Source organism: Astatotilapia calliptera, chromosome 7 (genome assembly GCF_964374335.1).
Source record: "Astatotilapia calliptera chromosome 7, fAstCal68.1, whole genome shotgun sequence".
NCBI classification, from domain to species: domain Eukaryota; kingdom Metazoa; phylum Chordata; class Actinopteri; order Cichliformes; family Cichlidae; genus Astatotilapia; species Astatotilapia calliptera.
Window position 1 is genome coordinate 48,769,944 of NC_137428.1, and position 18,779 is coordinate 48,788,722.

The window sequence follows — 18,779 nt, forward strand, 5'->3', positions numbered from 1 at the left end:
GTACAAAACCTGCGACAGCTTCTCCTCCTTCAACACCGAGCTGCCCTGGTTATCCCTCATAGGTCAGTAACATCAGTTCAAATGTGTGTGAACATAAAGATCATATAGGCATGCAAACTAATGCAGATGGGCTGTATTTGATTAAGGCGAGCTTTGATTCCAGGCAGTGTTTATATAGAAATAAACAACTCCAGAGGACTGAGGAGCAACTGGCTGACTTGATTTGTTCAGCCAACTCAAAGGCAAACTGGGGGAGTTTGTAATTTTTGCTGTAGAAATCATTCTTCTTGGTCTTTTTTGTTTTACTTCTTACGGTGCAATACAGGTGATAACGTATTTAGAGCGCGGGCTGTAAAGAAGTACTGCATTTTATGAACTTTCATAATATTTCCCACCAATAAAACTGCAAACCAGAGACTGAAAGATGAGATGAAAGTGTGGAAAAAAATAAATCACTCAACACAATAAAAGATCTCTATAGGCTACAAATGTCATTTTTATTATTACTTTAAATAATGTCTAAATAAAGGGACTAAAGACATGCTCATGTGACTTCTTCCATTATCAAAAATATGGTGTGGGGTGATGTTTACAGCAGAAATCTATCCAGGGAGGAAAGCGTGCATCACAATGCGAGACTGTGGTGGAGTCCACTGAACTTTAAAATGAGTCCCACCATCACCACGGACGGTGTCGGCTGTCAGAAATCGGGGGCAGTGATTTTATTGAAAACAAATGTGACACTCAGAAAAGAAAAGATGGTTTTGTTTCAAATAAATGGAAAGACCTGGATACATTTCTACTCCCCTCCCCCACCACCCATGTTTAACTACAGAAATTAAAAAGCAAAAGACATAAAGGAACACACAAAGGGGGCAAAAACAGCTATTTTAGAATCGACTCCCTTTGGTAAAAACGGTAATAAATGGTCTTGCATTTATCTTTTTCATATACATACTAACTTTAGCCATTTATCACTAAAGTCCACAGTAAGCTTGGAAAGTATTACTAGCACAACAACACAGATCTGTCATAAAAAAGTCTGAGACTATATACACAGTGTATTTACAACATGAGGGCATGAGCAAGATGTGCATGTGTGTGTTTGTGTGTTCGTATTTGAGTGTGTTAAAGCTGGTGTATTGGCAGAGGGCATCTTAAAAAGGTTGACTTCCAGGGCGGCGAGGATTGTGTGTGTTAATAGAACTATATATAATATATATACACAACACACACACTGGAATACATGTCAGTATCTGACATTCACGAGCTATACAATTTTACAGTCTGAGACCAAACAGTGTTGTGAGGCCCCTTTTTTTTTCTTTTTTTAAAACATTAGATGTAACAGTGCTTTTTTCTAAGTTAACCCGACAACGCGGTTTGGAGCTCAGGCACCGTTTCTAATAGTGCTGCCATGTGTTTTGGAAAAGAAACTGTAACCCTCTTTCAGTCTGCTTGATGAGACATGATTGTGATTTGGCCGTAACACAGGAATGTCTGAACCAGATCTCTCAGACTTTACTGAGCTCCCCCCAAACCTTCAATCTGGGAAACAAAATTTCTGAACAGTTTCCCCCTTTTTTTCTAAATAAGTGCACTTGTCCATCATATTGTTCTCAGTGAATACTACAGAAAATACTACAGAATAACACTTTCATAAATAAATCCCTGTGTATTTGATTTTGATGGAACTCGATTACTTGGATGGCTTCAGACTGTCTAAGGCTGAATTGAAGCTCAGCCGTGATAAAGTTAAAAAAAAAAAAAAAAGCACCACACTCTCTTTTCTTATGTCGCTAAGCTCTGTCGTAAAGGCTCGAGGAAGTTTGTGACGTGGCTCTGAGTGCTGGTAAGAGCTCAGGTCTGCGACTGGAACATGACCATTCCTAAGTTTTGGCACCGAAGGCCCTGGGGAAAAATAAATTTAAGAAAAAAAAAATAAAAAATAAAAAATAAAAAATAATATGGGCCCAGCTAAAAACGCTGGTTAAAATTAAAAAAAAAAAAAAAAAAAAAAAAGGATTTCAGTAATCCTGCCCACCCCGGTTTCAACACAAACGGCAGCTAGCTTAATTGTGCTCCCATGTCCGCTTTAAAAACACATTGACGACCTTTCGTCTCTACCTCTATTCCTGTTTGATATCAGACCTAAACCCCCCAAAAGTCAGTCTGCTTCCGTTTGCCCTCGTGGGTCTGGCTGGCTACGGTGCCTTGCTAGGTGTGCTGTATTTCACACGATATTTGTTGATGTTCATGAAGTGAAGGACCTCTGGGTTACGGGTGGTGCTGCAGGGCAGTAGGCCTTCACGTCCCTCGCCCATCAGCCACTTGTTGGTCTCGGCGCTCATGTCGCGGGTGACGTGCTCTTTGACCCACGCCTCCACCCAGGCCTGGAAGCGTTTGTGTAGTCGCGTGCTCACCCTCTCGTGTGACTGAGGAAAAACAAGACTGATGTCACGAAACAGATTTTCTACTCACTGAACACAGAAACCTCAAACTAAGCCCAAGCCCTCCGCCCTCACTGACATCTTACAGAGCCAAGAGTTGAAACAGAATGAATGGGAGGTCAAAGGTCACTCACTTTCCTCCCTTATGATAAATACAGGAACGCTGTAACCAAGAAATATTTCTGGCATAACAGCTAAATAACGACACTAGCTGGTAAATACCTGGTGAGCTCGCAGCAGGGCAGTGCGTCGGTACATGTAATCCTCAGACTTAAAGACGTAGACCATCTTGTATGAGTTTAGTTTGAACATGCACTCCATTTTCTCCTTATCCAGCGATTTCTTTCCACCCTCGCAGGCCTCCTTGTCCAGCTGCTCTCGGCCCTTCTGGTACTTCCTGATCCGTCTCAGATTCCTGGTTTAGACAAACGTGATGAGAGTGACTCATGAAATCGAGCAGGAATATGTCAGGACAAGTCAATTAGGGTTGCTGTAATCAAAAGCCTCCTGTTTGAATTTTACAGGGCGTGGCCCATCAGAGAGCGATGAAATGTGGAAAACGCACCTGGGAAGAAAAACTGGCTTCTGAGCGAGGTGCTCCCTCAGCTCAGGAGTTGTGGAATCTGGGTTTAAGTAGCGTCCCACATAATCAGACCAACGCTGCAAACAGAAAACAAGCACAAAACCCAAGTTTAACACACACATTATGAGTGTGAAAACACGAGCACTGCGCCAGTATTACCACAAGTCTGGCAACAGGTTCTTACTAGTATTTCCACACACTGGTTATCTTGATTACAGGCCTTTAAATGACTAGTCTAAGTGAACTGAACTGTGTGTAATAAAATGCCACATTTCAGCAGTGTGGGAATAAAAGAAGAGCTGCTACTGCCATACAAATACTCTTATCAGTGCGAGTATTTAAACAACATTTGTGCAGCATTGTTGCCATTTTACAGTTGATTAGACATCACAGAGCCTGTTTATTTAAAGGGGACCTATTAAACATATACACATCATTTATATAATAGCCATGTTTTGTTTTTTTTAATCCTTAATGTGAACAAAAAAAAAACCAAAAACCCAAAAGAGTAGATGGATTATTGGCTTAAAAATAGTTCCTGATGCTAATGGACCTTGACACTCAAGATTTACCGTTGTGTTTCTTACCTCGGCCTCCATGGGCTCATCTGAGTTCTCTTCCTCTGTGTCGAGCAGCTCCACCGTGAGCTGCACTTGTCCTCGGTTTCTCAAAAACATCACCTGAGAAAGCAACAGGACGGACAGTTTAAGACACTTTTCAAACGAAAAATAAGGACTCAACACAGAGGGAACACCAACGATCCCCTTTAAACCAGCACTCTGTGACAGTGGAGAGAAACAAGAAGGCTAAGGAGCGAAGAGAAAGTAAGGACAGAAAAGAACATCGTCAGAAAGAGATGGGCTGATCCGATATTTGGATTTCGGCTAAAAACTGGCAAGTAGTTGGACTCAGTGTAGTGACAACAGACCATAAGTCTATGATATTCTCTATCCAAGAGTAAGAAATAATTTAATGTGTCAGATTAAAAAAATATCCTGAGGGCTCAGATTACAGGAAATACTGCAACATTTTACTCTTTTATTCCAGTTTTTAGATTTACTGAGCTTCAGATTTTTGAACACATTATAAAAAGAGTGGAAATGGATGTGTTCAGTGGAAGTTTCCATCTCTCTTTCGTAACAAGTTAGTTTGCAGTCAAAGTAAACAGGATGAATGGGTTTTAGGTATTCACCTATAAAACCAGTTGGGTAATTTCTGTTTTTAACAAAATGGGATAAATATTTAATGTAAAGTGAAGCTTTAATGAAAGCGAAGCTGAAAGTAGGGCAAAAAGCAAATCTGCTCGCTGGTGACAGGTGGCTTTAGCAGCTTTAGTCAATGGAAGCAATGAGTGAGTGCAAATGGTGATCCTTACTCCCCATTACTGCAACCATTTTAGAGGGTAGGAACTGGTTGGTGATTCACACCCTCTTATGTACTCTCAATGAAAAAACCCTACTTACAGAAGTCATGCTGATTGCACGTGTCTGTCACAAACCTGGCTGCTGTGTAAATCTCACAGTCTTTGCCAAGGGAAAGACTGAACGATACTGCTTGTGTTTTAAAATGTGGAGATCATTTATTGACAGTGAACGCACCCAAAACACACACACACAAAAAAAAAAAAGGGAACTCTCCAGTTAGTAAAAGTAGGACGTTCTTCACAGCAACAAATTAAGTTTGACATCTGGACTGTGCAGGAACCAGTCCTGCAGCCTTGTGGAAAATTACTTTTAAGTACCTCTTCTAAACTTTAAATGAGCCAATTTCCATATTTCCAAAGCTTTAGCAAAAATCTGCCGTCATGCCATGGCTAGGTTTGAGAGCGAGCGGCAACTTTATTTACCTTAAAGCAGTTCTCGTCAGACATGAGCTGCTCGGCTTTCCGCTGATAGATCGTCTCTGCGGAGCTCCTGGAGGACTGTGTGGACAAGCTTCCTCCAGTGGCTCCGCTGGCGCTCTCTGCCAGGTAGAGGTCTGTTACCTGGACGCAGATCTCATCACTCACAATGTGCTGGAGCTGAAGGAAAGAGAGTTAGTGACTGGCTGGTAAACAACTACAGCAGCTCTTTCCTTGAGAAAACAAGCCAATACCTGCCGGACGATGCTTTGGATGAGCTTGTCCATCGTGAACGCGATGTAAGCGTGAATGGTGAACATTTCCCTCAGAGAGTCCTCGTACTGAGATGCTTCCATGTTGCCATCCAGCAAATTCCGAACCATCTCCAAGAAAGCAGAGTAGTAATCTTCCACCTCAATGTCCACTGGAGAGAAGAAATATTTAATAAAAACAGATCACTAAGTGGAACAGCATGAGGGGAAAAAACATTTCCACTTTTTGTTACAAAAACTACTGGTGAGTTTTTCCTCAATCTACATGTTACTGACATTTTACTGTTCCTACAGTCACAGCACATTCGTTTAACAACTGATTTGAACATTTTACATGTTATATTTAAAGCTCTTCATGGCCTAGAGATATACTGGAAATGCAGTCCCTGCAACCAGAGCACAGCCTGCAGACTGTTTCCACCTCAAGCTAAAAGAAGGTGACCGAGAGATGCAGTCGTGGTCCGACTTGCCTGATAAACGGCAACTTGTTTCATCAGTATCTTCTCTCAAATCACTTTTAAAGACTTCACGTCAAACTCTTGATACGACACTTAGGTCTTGTCATGCGTCTTCCATTTTAAAACATTATGCCAAGTGTTCTAAGATTTTACTTTGTGTTTGAACCATTATGTTTTTGTTGAATCTGGTTTTATCGTGTGCGCTGCGTTTAAGCACTTTACGAGGATAGCATTGATAGGACCTTTACAAACAGACATGGTACAAAAGTCAGAAAAGGAAAAGCAAACAAATGTAACACAAAATCGGGGTATACTGTTACTCACTGGGCTCCTTCAGTCTTAGTTGGATGGCTGGATTGTCATTTTTCTCCTTCTTGAGCCCCAGGACTTCCCTCTCCCAGTCCCGCTCTCTGACCTCCTCTTCGATCTGCCGCTCCGCCTGCTCGTACAGCCGCAGCAGACGTGAGCAGAGTGTCTGGTGAAGCCGCAGGAAGACATACCAGTTGTTGTTGACGAGGAAGAGGTTGTAGGCATCGTCGCAGCCGCGCAGCTTCTGCGCTGCCGTGTTGCTGAACAGCAGCTTGGACTTTGAGGGACTCCCGCTGCCCGGGACACCGTTGTGCTTTTTAGAAGCTCCTTCCTCCAGTTCCATCTCCTCTTCCTCCTCCTCCTCCTCTACATCTGAAAGCTCGCCCCGCTGAGAAAACAGCATGTCAGGGACGAAGTGATAGATGATCTGTTTGATTTTGTATTTGTCCTCCTTCTGAATGCTGGTCTGCCGCTTCACATGGTGGATGATGAGGGCCGCTGCGTCCTCAAGGATTTGGCTGTCCTCGTAGGACAGTGTCAGGTGGGGGCCTGTGACTGGAGTGGTGGTCTCCTCAGAGCCCTGCTCCTGACGCTGCAGAGCAAAAAAAACAAAACTTCAGTAAAAAAAATTTTTCTAGCAGTGTATAGTCAAGTGCTGAAAATGATCACAGAAAGAAAGAAAATGACCTCATCATAGATGCTTTCGATTTCATTGAGCAAGGACTTTGATCGAAGCACTTTGGTGTCATTTTGCTTGAAGTTAATGCCTTGATGGTCGAGAGACTTAAGGTAATACTTCTCGTTCTGCTCCCTCCAGATCTTGTTGAAGCCTCGCTGGGCTTCCCGCCACTCTTCCTCTTTTGTCTTTAACCTGTTTGAAAAGAAAAGTAATGTAAGAACTCCAAATCTGAATGACAATTTAAACAACAATCTGCATCTTTCAGCGCGTGACACAGAGGTAGGTGCCAGATCATTCTGTTTCTCTTAATCCATTTTTGGATTAACCATTCCAACATGATATTTGTGCTCCCTTCCTTGTGTGGATTACTGTGTTTATAAATTGTGGGCCAACTCACAGAATGGATTCATGTTATTTTAATCTTCTAACCTCCACAGAGACAAAGCAACTGTGAGTTAAAGACATACAGTAAATGTTTGGCCCTTGATTCAAGCTGTACCTTTTCAAAACGATGGGGACAGAAACAGCAGGGTTTTTCTTCAAGCCGTCAATGATGTCGGGCGCTTTGTCTCCGTATATCCTCTGGATGGCCTTGCGGTGAATGACCTCTGAGGAGCCACCCAGCATGTTGTCCAAGCGGAACTTGGCCTGTTCCTCCGCGGACATGCGGGACAACTTCCGCTGCACCGTCTCCAACACTCTGATGGTAGCCAGATTGGTCTCTAATACAACATCCAGCTGTTTGAGGACAAGAGATTTTTTCAGTCATTATTCCAATTTAACTTCAAAATTGGAAATTTTCTGGGAAGGCAAAATAGCATCTACCACAATGTTTTTCCCCCTTCAAGGATATAGTCTTTTTGTTGTCATCATTAACACAAGTTACACGTATTAGCTCACCTCAAAACGTTCATCTTCACACCTGTAGATGTGCTCCTCATACTGAGTCTTCTTGGAGCTGACAAAAGTGGAGTCTTCAGACCAGGAGGGGAAGGAGACCCAAGTGTCGTTTAAGACCTGGACACAGCAGGAAAAAAAAAACACAAAAATTAATACAGACGTCAACTCAAACTACATTCATGAGGATGAGGTTGACTGTTAGCGTTAAGCAAAAACGGATCCAACAAACTACAAAAATATGAAATTAATTTTTTTTTTGCAAATCCAATTTTTTATATACAATCTTCCAATATCACTCTAAAGTATTAAAAAGATTTTTTTCTTATTTTCTGACAGCATTGCATATTATATTCATATACGTTATATCAACCAAGGAAAGAATTTTCAGCTCATGTACAAGTTATCCCTGTGAGCCTAAAGGCTAAACTCAATGAGAGCAGAGAAGCTAAATAAGGGCTTTAATGCACACAGCTCAGGCTGCGAGTACAGAAGCCCCTCCTCTTCCTACTGTACAAATCCTGTTTGCAAATGCGAACCAATCAACCAGGAAGAAATGACAAGCGAGTTTCAACAGCTACTTTCAGAAATGATAAACAAGATAAATCTAAATCAAAGCAGAAAAAAGGACAACTGCTGTTAAAGAACAACACAGTAGCTTTATGAGCGCCTGGATGTCCACTCCTCTCTCACCTCTTTACAAAGTGGAGTTCTGCCTGTACACTTGGGCTGCTGGTAGCTTTTAGGCAGGGCTCTGTAACTGGAGCCTAGTCTCTTACAGGAAGCATAATCAATCTCCATGGCGATGCCCTCGGTAGCCCGCTCCTTGGGGTATGTTTCAATGTGGGACATTTCACGATACCCCAGGAAGTTTTTGAACCAGTTGAATAGCTCAGGGAATTTTCTGTTTAACAGAAAGATATAAAAAAAACAAACAAAACAAAAAAAAAAACAAAAACACACACACAACCAAAAAATAAAATAAATAAATCTATCAAATTTACTGCAAAAGTTATATTTTACGTGATCCGAGTTACTCACCCTAAAAACGGCAGCACCAGCTGCACCAGTTCAGCTCTGGAAATCACCTCCTGGTTAAAGATGACCAGACATCGCAAGAAGTTGTCGTAGGCCTCTGCACTTCGCAAGGCTTTGCGCACCTAAAATATAAAAATCTGCTGAAGTCTTGTGGCATAAGTCAAGTTTTTGAGAACAACAAGAACCACCAACACAAAGCCTGTGCTCTTCGGATAAACTAGCAAATAAAGTTAAGTTGCTCTGTGATTATGTTAAACATTGTTTGGACAGAGGAGTGCAGAGGGGGGATAGTGTATATATTGGAACAAAGGCTGGAAAATATGGAGCTAACATGCAGGAGGAAAAGAGGAAGAATATAGAGAAGAATCATGGATGTAGTGAAGGAGGACATGCAGTGGGTTCGTGTGACAAAAGAGGAAGCTAGGGACAGGGTGGGATGGAGGAAGACGATCCACTTTTTAATTCCCCTTTCCTCTTATTCAAACTAAAAAACAAAATACAAACTCACCTTCTCAAAGAACAGAGATTCTGTGCCGACTCCATGCTTGCTGGCCTCTGCCACTGAGGAATCCTTCAAGTTCAGTAACTTCGGCTTCTTCTGCAGCATTCCCAAAACGACATTCAAGACACAGGTTCAATAATTTAAAAACCAAAACTTTCAAACACTTCACATAAAGCAGGAACTCCAGCAACACTTGAGGGAAGACGAACAACTTTAATAATCATCTTCCCTCAAGTGTTGCTGGAGTTCCTGCTTTGTGAATTCTTTCATCCTTCCATGCACCTTGGAAGCAGGTGAAGTTGTGCTAGAAAATTTTTGCTGCGAAACACTTCACATAAAACATGGAAATAAAACCAAATTGGACTTAGCAGTATGAGACTGCATGTACCTTGATAGGGGGCGTGGCCCCAGGCGTGGGATGGCGACGGATCTGGCAGCCGTTCTGATTGGGCCTCTGCTTGTTGTTGAGCTGAAGCTTTTTGGCAGTGCCACCGTGGTCGTTTCGTACAGACTCGGCCTTCTCAGCAGTGGTCTTATTTAATAGCTACGACGAATACAAAACACAGATTAAGACACGAGCGCATCAACATGACAGATCACAGACTACGGGGGGAACATTATTCTGAGAGGCTGATTTTAATGAATAAACTTTACCTTTGTGTTTAAGGTGTCTCTAATAAATCTGAACTCATGAGTAGAATACGGTACATTAAATACATGGATTTTCTCACCACTGAACTGTTGGCATCAGGGAGAAACTGCCCAAATTCAGAGAGTAGATCCTCCTGATTCTTGAAGAGCCTGGCCACCTGAGCATAAACCTCCTGTTCAGTCAGAGCTGGTGTGTAGTTTCCTCCAGCCTCCTTGGCATTACGCTGCTCCTTCTGTGGGTGGAGGAACACAAACAAATTGAGTGATTAAAAGTCGCTCTACTGGGCTTTTTAAATATTTTTCCTGTCATATATCTCATTACATGAATTGTGGCCGCTTCTGTGTAGTCCATAGTAGAAGCCAGGCTAAATGACCAAGAGCAGCACTAACAAAAAACAGTAGCTTTTCCATACATTTTGACACTGCATGCAGGAACAGTACAGGGCTACAGCAAAAACAGCTGGAAATCAGCATAAAAGGTCCTCTTTAAAAGCTCCTTTTAATGTAAATTCAAAATTTAAGCTCAGAAACGCTTTAGAACTTCACTCTGGCTTTCATTTTGAGACACTGGCCTGGTAAGTATGGAGGATCTCCAGGAAGGCTTTGTAAATGTCGGGCTGGCCCTGGAAGCGGTTTTTGATCTTGTTGACGTAGTTGATGGCATGGTTGAATTCCACTGGCTGGTTGTTCTGCATGGGTGGGCCTGTGGGGGTCCCGCTGAGTGGTGGGTGGAGCTGCATAGGTGGCGAACGGGGAGAGGTGTAGGCAGGGATGGACGGATTGCTCTGGCTGCTTGGTGTTAACGCCTGGGGCTGAGGAGGCTGAAACAGGAAAGATTTTAAGTGTACTGAAACACATGCTTCACAGTAAAAAAAAAAAAAGTTTCTACTCCACCACATTTTATTCTCACCTTGCTGGTCTTGGCAGGCGTGGGCTGTGTTAGAAGGGGCGGAGCAGTGGTGGTTGCAGATGAGGGAAGCGGAGGCTGAGGTTGGGGAGCAGCTCCCGATATGGGGATGTTCTGGACTGAAATGCCATGTGGGGTGATGTGGTGGATCTGACCCGGTGTCGTCACATTGACTAGGTCGTTGGTCTGGACCTCGATCTTGTAGCCGGGAGGCAAGAAAGTGTTGAAGCCCATGATGAGGTCAGGGTGACCTTTGAAGAGTTGTGACACTCTGCTGATCACTCCGGGAGTGTCAATACTGGAAACGCAAAAGCAGAAAGAATTTGAAAATTCAGTTATACCTGGGGAGACATCTCGAGTACATTTAAAACCTGGCAACATCTCAGGCATCAAGAGCAGTGTGTACTCTTAGGACTTTAAATTAAACCATATAAATGCATCTCTGTAGGTGCTAACTGTACAAGAGTTGTTGCTTGTGAAAAAAATGCCAGCTCGTTTTATGGAGAAGGGGAAAAAAGTAAAATAAACGACTGGTCAAAAACGTTTAATGTCTAGGTCCACGTTAGTACCACGAATCATTTCGTCTACACATTTCATTGTTGTTGTTTACTTCGCTACGCGGCGGCCGCAGCAGCTAGAGAAAGTGCCAACCTAGCATGAAACAAGCTAACTCGAACAAAACTAAGCTATCCTAAGCTAAGCTAAGCTACGCTAAGCAGCAGACTCGGAGGTGCTTCACCCCTGAAATACCATTACCTTCTGTTTGTATGTTTGCAAAAGTGTTTGTTGCTTTTCTTCTACTTAACTGCAAACCGTGTCCAAACTCAAGTGACATGACTGAAAAGATCCGCTGACGCTTATTCTAGCTCGCTCAGGAACTTTCCCTCTCAATTTGTTCGCTCAGAGACGCAGTTTAGAAGCGAGAATGTCGCTGCTGTGGTTTAACACGTGTCGAGAAGCTTTTTATTGCAATTGTGCTAAATTAAGGCGCCGTCCTCGGCTCGTTAAAACGTATTATCATAACTTCACTCCAGTGCGACCGTCCGTGAGGTTATTGGATTCAGTATGGAGCCGCTACCATTCACGATGAACCGAAAAAAACTCATGTAAATAAATTAGATAAATAACCCCAATACTTTTCCCCCACTGTATTTAACTGCTCACTTTAATTGTACGCTAATACGATTCAAGAAAAAAAACCTGCATTATAACTTTCCTGCCATTGAATATTTATTTATTCGTCTACTCCTGTAGGTAACACGATCAAATTTTAAATTTGCTCTAGAAAATCGGTCAACCTTTAAGGGATCAATCTTTAATCAAAACCACCGTGGCCTCACCTTTGGGATTTGAACTCTTTCATTATGTCTAAAAAGTCGTTGTAGACCTGTGGCTGGTTGCCAAACTGCAGCTTCACTTGATCCAAGTAAGACAAAGCGTCTTCCACCTTAGGGAGAGCAAGAGAGAGAGAGGAAAGCCAGCTTTATGTGCCATGATTTTTTTTTTCCAAAACACTGGTACCTGCATCAGCTATAAACTGAACTGAATTTCACAACTGATGTGTGATCTGCCTAAAAAGGGCAGATTTTCTCTACTACCACACATTTTAAATGTTTCAGTCTAAGGCATAATGAACCATCACTATGAATGGATCTTATTTGTTTTTACAATCATGGTGCAAATTTAAATAAAAGCTACCAAAAAACAACAAACTAAAAAGCAAATGACTTAAAAATAAACTCATTTCCAGAGAAGTTCTAATAATGTAGCTTTGTTAATTTCCCCAAACCTCTTTAGCATTTTCAACTGTAAAAGTAAAATTAGATTTACAGACCTTGAGTCTCTGGAACTGCTGCTGGCCCTGTGCAGAGGCCTGAGGAGCAACTGTATGGGTGTGCCCTGACATGACCGAGGGCCCGTGGGACTGCACTGCCGGGCTGTGGTGGTGGGAGCCCCCATGGACAGCTGGGCTTGGAGTGTGCCCATGCCCGCCACTGTTCTGGGCCACTGTGGGAACCTAGGAAATCAGAGAGGTTTTATTAAAAGTACAGCAAATAGTACCATGTGAAAGTGCCACATAGTCCTGAGTTTTATTTAGGTAGTGCCAAATCACAACAACAGTCCCCTCAAGGTGATATAAACTGAGACACATAGACAGAATGTGCACAGCTGACAGGTGGGGAAGCCTGGAGCATGAGTTGTGAGTGCTTAGTAAAGAAAAGTTGCTATGTCCTCACTAAATGATAACTTCTCAAACAAAACGATCAAATAAATCTTGAGCGGGCCAACGCGGTGTACCTGATATCCTTGTGGGACGGAGTACTGGACGCCTGCTGTGGGCTGCATGTTGTCAGACACGGCCTCGTACACAGCCGGAGCTGGAGCAGGGGCCAGGACACGATGCTGGAAAGCCTCCGCGTTGCCACCGAGGCGCCGCTGCGGGGACGCAAAAACCGTTTCCGGATCCTCCCCACGCCGCTTCATTATGTACGCATACTCGGGAGAGCTGCGAGATCTGTAAATACACAGCAACATATGGAGCCCATTTTCTCAGACCTCTGAGAAGTTATCTGAATCGATTACATCACACTAACAATTTCATTCAAGAATTTGTGGGAATATATATTTTTTTGCTTGTACTGTGAATTTATAGACACACAAACACACACACAGTGAACCACTTTTCTTGTTTGGCTGTGGCAGAAAATGATTGCATAACCATCTTCACAGTACGCAGATTTATTGAAACGTCTGATGCTTTCAGCACCAAAAAGAAGCCTCTACGTTTATCAAGGTCAATAAAATGTGACCATATTGATTCATTAACATGTGATTTGACTACTTTGACAGCATTTTTTTCTCATTAGAAACTATATCCAAATTTTATGCATGAATATGGAGCTTCATGAACAGCTGTTCGGCCATGTGCATGTTTGGAGAATTCAAGAAAAGCTGGCAGGCAAAGGTGAACTACACACAGGATACAGCACCTGGGAGTCTTGAGTCCCCACTTCTTCTTTCTTTCTTTCTTTTTTTTTTTTTTGGGGGGGGGGGGGGGGGTGTCTTTTTGTTGTTTTGCATTGTGCACTTCTGCACCAGTGTTATCTGTACCCTCCCTCTTGCCCGCCGCAGCAAGAATGCCACAAAGTTACGTTTACTGCAAAAGTTCCCATGTGAGGCCGGGGAACATATTTTGTATTTAGTGAATTTTCTATTTTGATTTTATTATGTGTGGGGGAAGCCTGGTTGCTGTGTATGAATTTCCTTCTGATTAATAAGTTTTTTTTTCTTAAGTTAGTTTTACAAATATTCCTGCCCATATTTAAATTAAAAACATAACACATTTTAGCCAGTATTTTTCAAGAAGAAGACAACTGTACAGGAGTATGGTAAAAATGAAAAAATGGTGTTTACCACTCCAGCAGTGCACATAAAAAACTGGCTAAAACAAGGACTTGAATCACAAATAATGTAGCTGATGAAGCTACAAAATGTGTGTACCATAATAATTTAATCATGGGTAATTCACTACTTTCCAATACTGCTCCGTGTACTTGCACTTTATTTAAGTACTTGCATGTTTTGCTGCTTTCAGCTTCTACTTTAGTGTATTTTGGATGGAAATAATAAACTTTAATTTTCGTCAGAGTTCTAGTTTCTTATTATTTTGCAGTTTTCAAATGTATACATAATATACACAGGTAGTATTAGCTATAATAATACGGCAGTATACAGGCAATTAAATCAACTGCTACATTAAAGTAATAGCCACGTTAATGAATCGATGAACATGATTTAATTATACCCCGCCCCCCCTCCCTCAGCAACACGCAGCCAAAGTGTATTGTGTATTTTTCTGTTATTTCTGGCTACGCCGCTGACAAAAATACCGGTTAAAATATTTCTACGACAACTTGTGGCTTGTCGCGGATCCCTTGTGCCTTGTCTTATCTGTCCCGTGTCTCTACGTGATACATGGATGACAACGTTAGCATGAACTGAATGTACGACTCGCGCTCCGAGCAGCCAATGAGACACACAGCCTACGTCACCGACAAACAGGTGCTGTGGGAACGTGGAAGTCGGTCTGCCATTCACAACTTCCTCAAGACGACGGCAACTCGCGGGCACTCGAAGGAATGGCGTACTTAAAAAAAAGATAAAAGCGATAAAGTCAGGCAGCTAATAAAATTCTACACGCGTGTGTCGAGCAAAAGTAACACAATGATAAACTCGAGTGCTCGTGCGCTGCTGCTTCTGACGCTTCCTCTCTGCTCCCACCAGCAGCTGAGTTCCACCGTGCCAGCAAACGAGTCGTTCCGCACGGCCAAAGAAAGCCAGCCTGTGGTATTTACAGACAGAAGCGCAGTGTAGTAACGTTACAGTCCTCCAATATGAAAACGCGGTTGTGTCTATTACACGGTAACAGCCCCACAACCGCGGTTCTCCCGTCCCGTTTACAGGCCTTTACAAGCAGCGACCTCGAGTTACGCTTTCCCCACGCCCGCCATTTAGAGCGTGGCGCAGGAGTTCAGCGCGTTTACACTCCCATTTTCCAGCAGGTAAGAGCCAAGAGCAACTCGTACGCAAGGCACCCTGCTGAACGGTCAGGCTAAAATAAATGTATACTGTTTATTTTAATTAACTTTGCTGGGAACTTGTTCTGTCGACGGGAGTTGTTTGCTGTCTGCTAGCAGCTAGCTAATGTAAACAACATGAGTAGCCTGACACCGATCGCTGTCCGGGGCTAGGAGAGGGAAGCACATGCAGCTAAGCCATTAGCGATCTGGTGGGCTCTCGCTGAAACGGCGAATATTTGCTATTGATTTGCCACACTGATGGATTTAGATCAACTTATGAGTGAACGGCATACAAAGAAGCATCGATCATCTACGTGATCTTGTTAAAACGTCTTCTGACCGGAGGGAGTTAGCTTGCCAACACTAGCTTGCTGAATGAACTCACCCCTCTCTCCCAAATAGCAAGCAGAAGTTCGGTGATGATGGTACGATAATCCGTTCGCTCGTGGTGAAAGGCTACACCACTGACTGGAGAAGACAGAAACTCAGTGTATCTGCAAAAAGCAATTAATCGATGGAGTATTACTTGAAATAAACAATTCAAGCTACAAAGTGAGAATCTCCCCTACAAACGAAAACAATCTCCGTTCGGTTAGCTGGGGTGGGCGGGGTTTTCACCCTGGAGTGAAAAGCGGTCCTCCTTTTAGGAGCTATTGGTCAGTCTGTTCGAAGAACCCGGACAAGGGCGGGGCGACGTATTCGGTTGTGAAATTGAACTGTCAATCAAAGATTTCTCGAGTAGTTACCAAGCACACCCTTTTGACTTGAAGCGCGATAATGCCAGCACAGAGCGGAGAGGCTCAGCTGCAGTATAAATGGGGAAAGCATAATAGCACCATGTTTAGAGACGAACGTAGAAAGCACAGCCTGTCCATTATTAAGGTATAACACGGTCACGGAGGTGTTAGATAAGGCGCCGCATGAGTTTTATCAAGAGGAATAAGCATGTTACTGACCAGGGAAAAGTTTAAAGAGCATTTGAGAGTTTTTTTCTCTTGCTTTGAAGATGAATTTGAACATTATACAGACGGCAGTTACTGGGTTTTAAATAGCATCCACTGGTGATGTCAAACATAAGATGTGGAGGCCAGAATTGGCCCAGCCAAGACTCCAATCCTGCCCACTGGCCAGCTTTGAGAAGGAATGCATAGATTTTGAACTTTTAACTGTATTTTCATAAGTTTTACAGGTTTTCCAACTATGCCCCTCAACCCCAGTTCCATTACTACTAAGCTAAAGTAATTAAATAATAGATAAACAGTTATATTACAGAAAAGTTCCAGTTTCTCCACTATGTACTATAACAATTCTGTGTTTTGTTTTGTTTTTTGGATTCTGTTACATTGAGTCCATGGGGGTACAAGTACATTTTCTGTGAATTCATGAAAACATATTTTATAATTACAGGACAGTCTGGTCAATGAATTGGCAGAACCTTTTCTGTAGAATCTTTTCTGTATTTTATGTAAAAAAATGTTTTTACTCATCCCACCCACTTATGATCAAAGTATACAGTATGTTGTCTTCAGTGTAAAATGTGATTGACACCACTGGTTTAAATTGTAAGTCTTGGTCTTTTAACCTCAACAATCAACAACAGCAACACATCCACATATATTCCATGTTGTTTACTGCACAACTGATGGATGTTCAATAAATAATAACTACTTAATAAATAAAGGACAAGTGTGATTATTGATATTTCTTTGTTTTTTGACTCAATGGATATAGTAACAGAATGATTGGGGCTCTATGGTATGGCTCTTCTAAGATGAAGTTTAGTTGAAGTTTAGTTCACAGCACACACTGGGCATCAGCATCACATCATACCACATTGCAGCTTTTCTACATGCAAGATAGTCTGCAGAATTTTAATGTAAAATATAATGCTTAGATGCAGGGTTCCTTTGGCGGTATTGTGTAAGAGTAGATTTACAGTTCAACTTCCCACAAAAAATGTTTCAAGGAGTTGTTTTACAAAAAAAAAAGTTAGGACTTTTCTGCTGCAGTGGCTGCTATTGTCCAGGACCTATGCATTTAAAATGCTGTGATGGTTGGAGCTATAATATAAACATAAATAAATAAATATTTGGAATTTTCGGTCTTTCTGGTTTCTATTTTAAATTAGTTTTTGCATCTATGTATTAATTCTTTTTGTCTGCCCTGCTGTTTGCAATACTGCATTTTCCCTATTTTCCCCTAACGTTCATTAAGTAATCTATCCATCCACCCAACCAATAGATCTCGAAAAACAATTAACTACTTCCTGGAGTTTTGCAGCACGTGACTTTTGTGGGCGGGCTGTACCGTTAAGGCTTGTGTCCCTCCCACAGTAAGGGGGCGGGGAAGTGGGAGGCACTGCAGCCAATCGCTGCACGGATCCCGCATTACAAATCCCCTAAAAAGGTGGAACTTCCGAAATAAACCCTCGCCCACGACAGGCGGAGCTGCAACAGCAGCCCGGGATTCCTCCCTCCAGCCCAGGCAGAGGATTCAGCTGCGACCGTCGGCTGCAGCACACACATACACACGCACAGCTTCACTATCCCGAGTTGGTTCCCCCCCCGTTATAATTACACCCATCTCCACGAACGCTCCAAACCGAACAAAAAGCGTAACATTAAAGTGCTCCCCTTTAAGTTCCCATCTGGATGAAACGCGGAGACAGCCCCAGCACCGAGGCGCACAGCTAGCAGGACCAGCCAGCCCGTCTGCACCGCGCACTCGCTCGGTCGACGCTGGCTGCGGAGTCCACAAACAAAAGGGTTCGCGGCACTAAAACACTCACTCACTCGCGGTTTGTTTTACGTGAGTACCGGTTGACTGGAAGATTCAGTGGGGCCTCGGCGGCCAGCACGGCGGCTTTTGCGGACAGAAAGAGCCGATCCGGTCGTCCTTACTAAACAATGCCAAAGTCAAACGAAACGAGAACTACGGCGGAGCTGTGTGGCAATACCGGAGCCACGCCATTCTCCGCGTCCCCCCCTCTCCCTCTCCCTCTCTCGGGTCCCGCAGACAGAACCACCGCGCGTATTGCAGCTCTCTTTGTTTACTTCACTAGTCGGGAGTAAAAATGTCTAACCTGTCTCACCACAACAACTACACCCCCTCCCCTCCTTCCCCCTGCCGATCCATTACACGCTCACACAACGCTGCAGACAAAAATGCTTCGACTCGCAGACAGAGGGGATGCCTCAGATGGTGTCCACACAGCCCCGGGAGGCTGTTTACTGGCCGACATAATGCCATCCCGCACATTTAAGCAGCCAACACCTTAAGAAGCTGGCTATTCTGCTGCCGTTTACTCGCGAAACAAGAGCCTCGCAATTCATTTACGCGCACAAAATAATAAGAATGTTAAAAAAAAGCCACCACTGACACCAGACCGCCCTCAGATCCTTCGCAACAATCACACGCATCGTAACGCAGCGACACTCTTGATATTATTTAGTTTAAGCAGCCGTTACATACCCAGTAAAAAGACTCCTTACTCCGGATTCGTGTTTGTAACAAAATAGTTGGACACGCCCCCTCTCCACTGGCATTGGCGCAAACTGGAAGACACGTCACTCTGCGTTTGAATATGACCCGCTAAAAACCGAGGCAGCATCGC

At 43.1% G+C, this 18,779-nt stretch overlaps 1 protein-coding gene across 3 annotated transcripts; it reads right to left on the bottom strand.

The window, feature by feature from the left end:
- Positions 1-478: 478 nt before the first annotated feature.
- sin3aa (SIN3 transcription regulator family member Aa) lies at positions 479-18,779 on the bottom strand. 3 transcript variants are annotated; one of them, XM_026175221.2, is made up of 21 exons: positions 18,638-18,779; positions 12,885-13,101; positions 12,421-12,603; positions 11,927-12,033; positions 10,590-10,884; positions 10,252-10,500; positions 9,760-9,912; positions 9,417-9,572; positions 9,035-9,124; positions 8,530-8,648; positions 8,182-8,392; positions 7,492-7,608; positions 7,091-7,329; positions 6,600-6,783; positions 5,928-6,504; positions 5,128-5,297; positions 4,880-5,053; positions 3,621-3,713; positions 3,016-3,110; positions 2,673-2,865; positions 479-2,435 (listed from the first exon to the last, which is right to left on the bottom strand). In XM_026175221.2, exons 1-21 carry the CDS (start codon positions 18,709-18,711, stop codon positions 2,205-2,207), a joined length of 3,927 nt encoding a protein of 1,308 aa, XP_026031006.1. In that variant the 5' UTR covers positions 18,712-18,779; the 3' UTR covers positions 479-2,204. The 3 variants fall into 3 exon arrangements, with proteins under 3 accessions (XP_026031006.1, XP_026031007.1, XP_026031008.1); XM_026175222.2 differs by lacking the exon at positions 18,638-18,779 and adding an exon at positions 15,552-15,776; XM_026175223.2 differs by lacking the exons at positions 11,927-12,033; positions 12,421-12,603; positions 12,885-13,101; positions 18,638-18,779 and adding an exon at positions 11,393-11,528.

Excerpts from the sequence above, each read along its gene's own strand:
- sin3aa (XM_026175221.2), bottom strand. The coding sequence starts at position 18,711 with ATGCCAGTGGAGAGGGGGCGTGTCCAACTATTTTGTTACAAACACGAA. Across the intron at positions 13,102-18,637 it reads GTAAGGAGTCTTTTTACTGG|ATCTCGCAGCTCTCCCGAGT; the intron begins GTATGTAACGGC and ends GTGTATTTACAG. Across the intron at positions 6,505-6,599 it reads TCGAAAGCATCTATGATGAG|CGTCAGGAGCAGGGCTCTGA; the intron begins GTCATTTTCTTT and ends TTTGCTCTGCAG.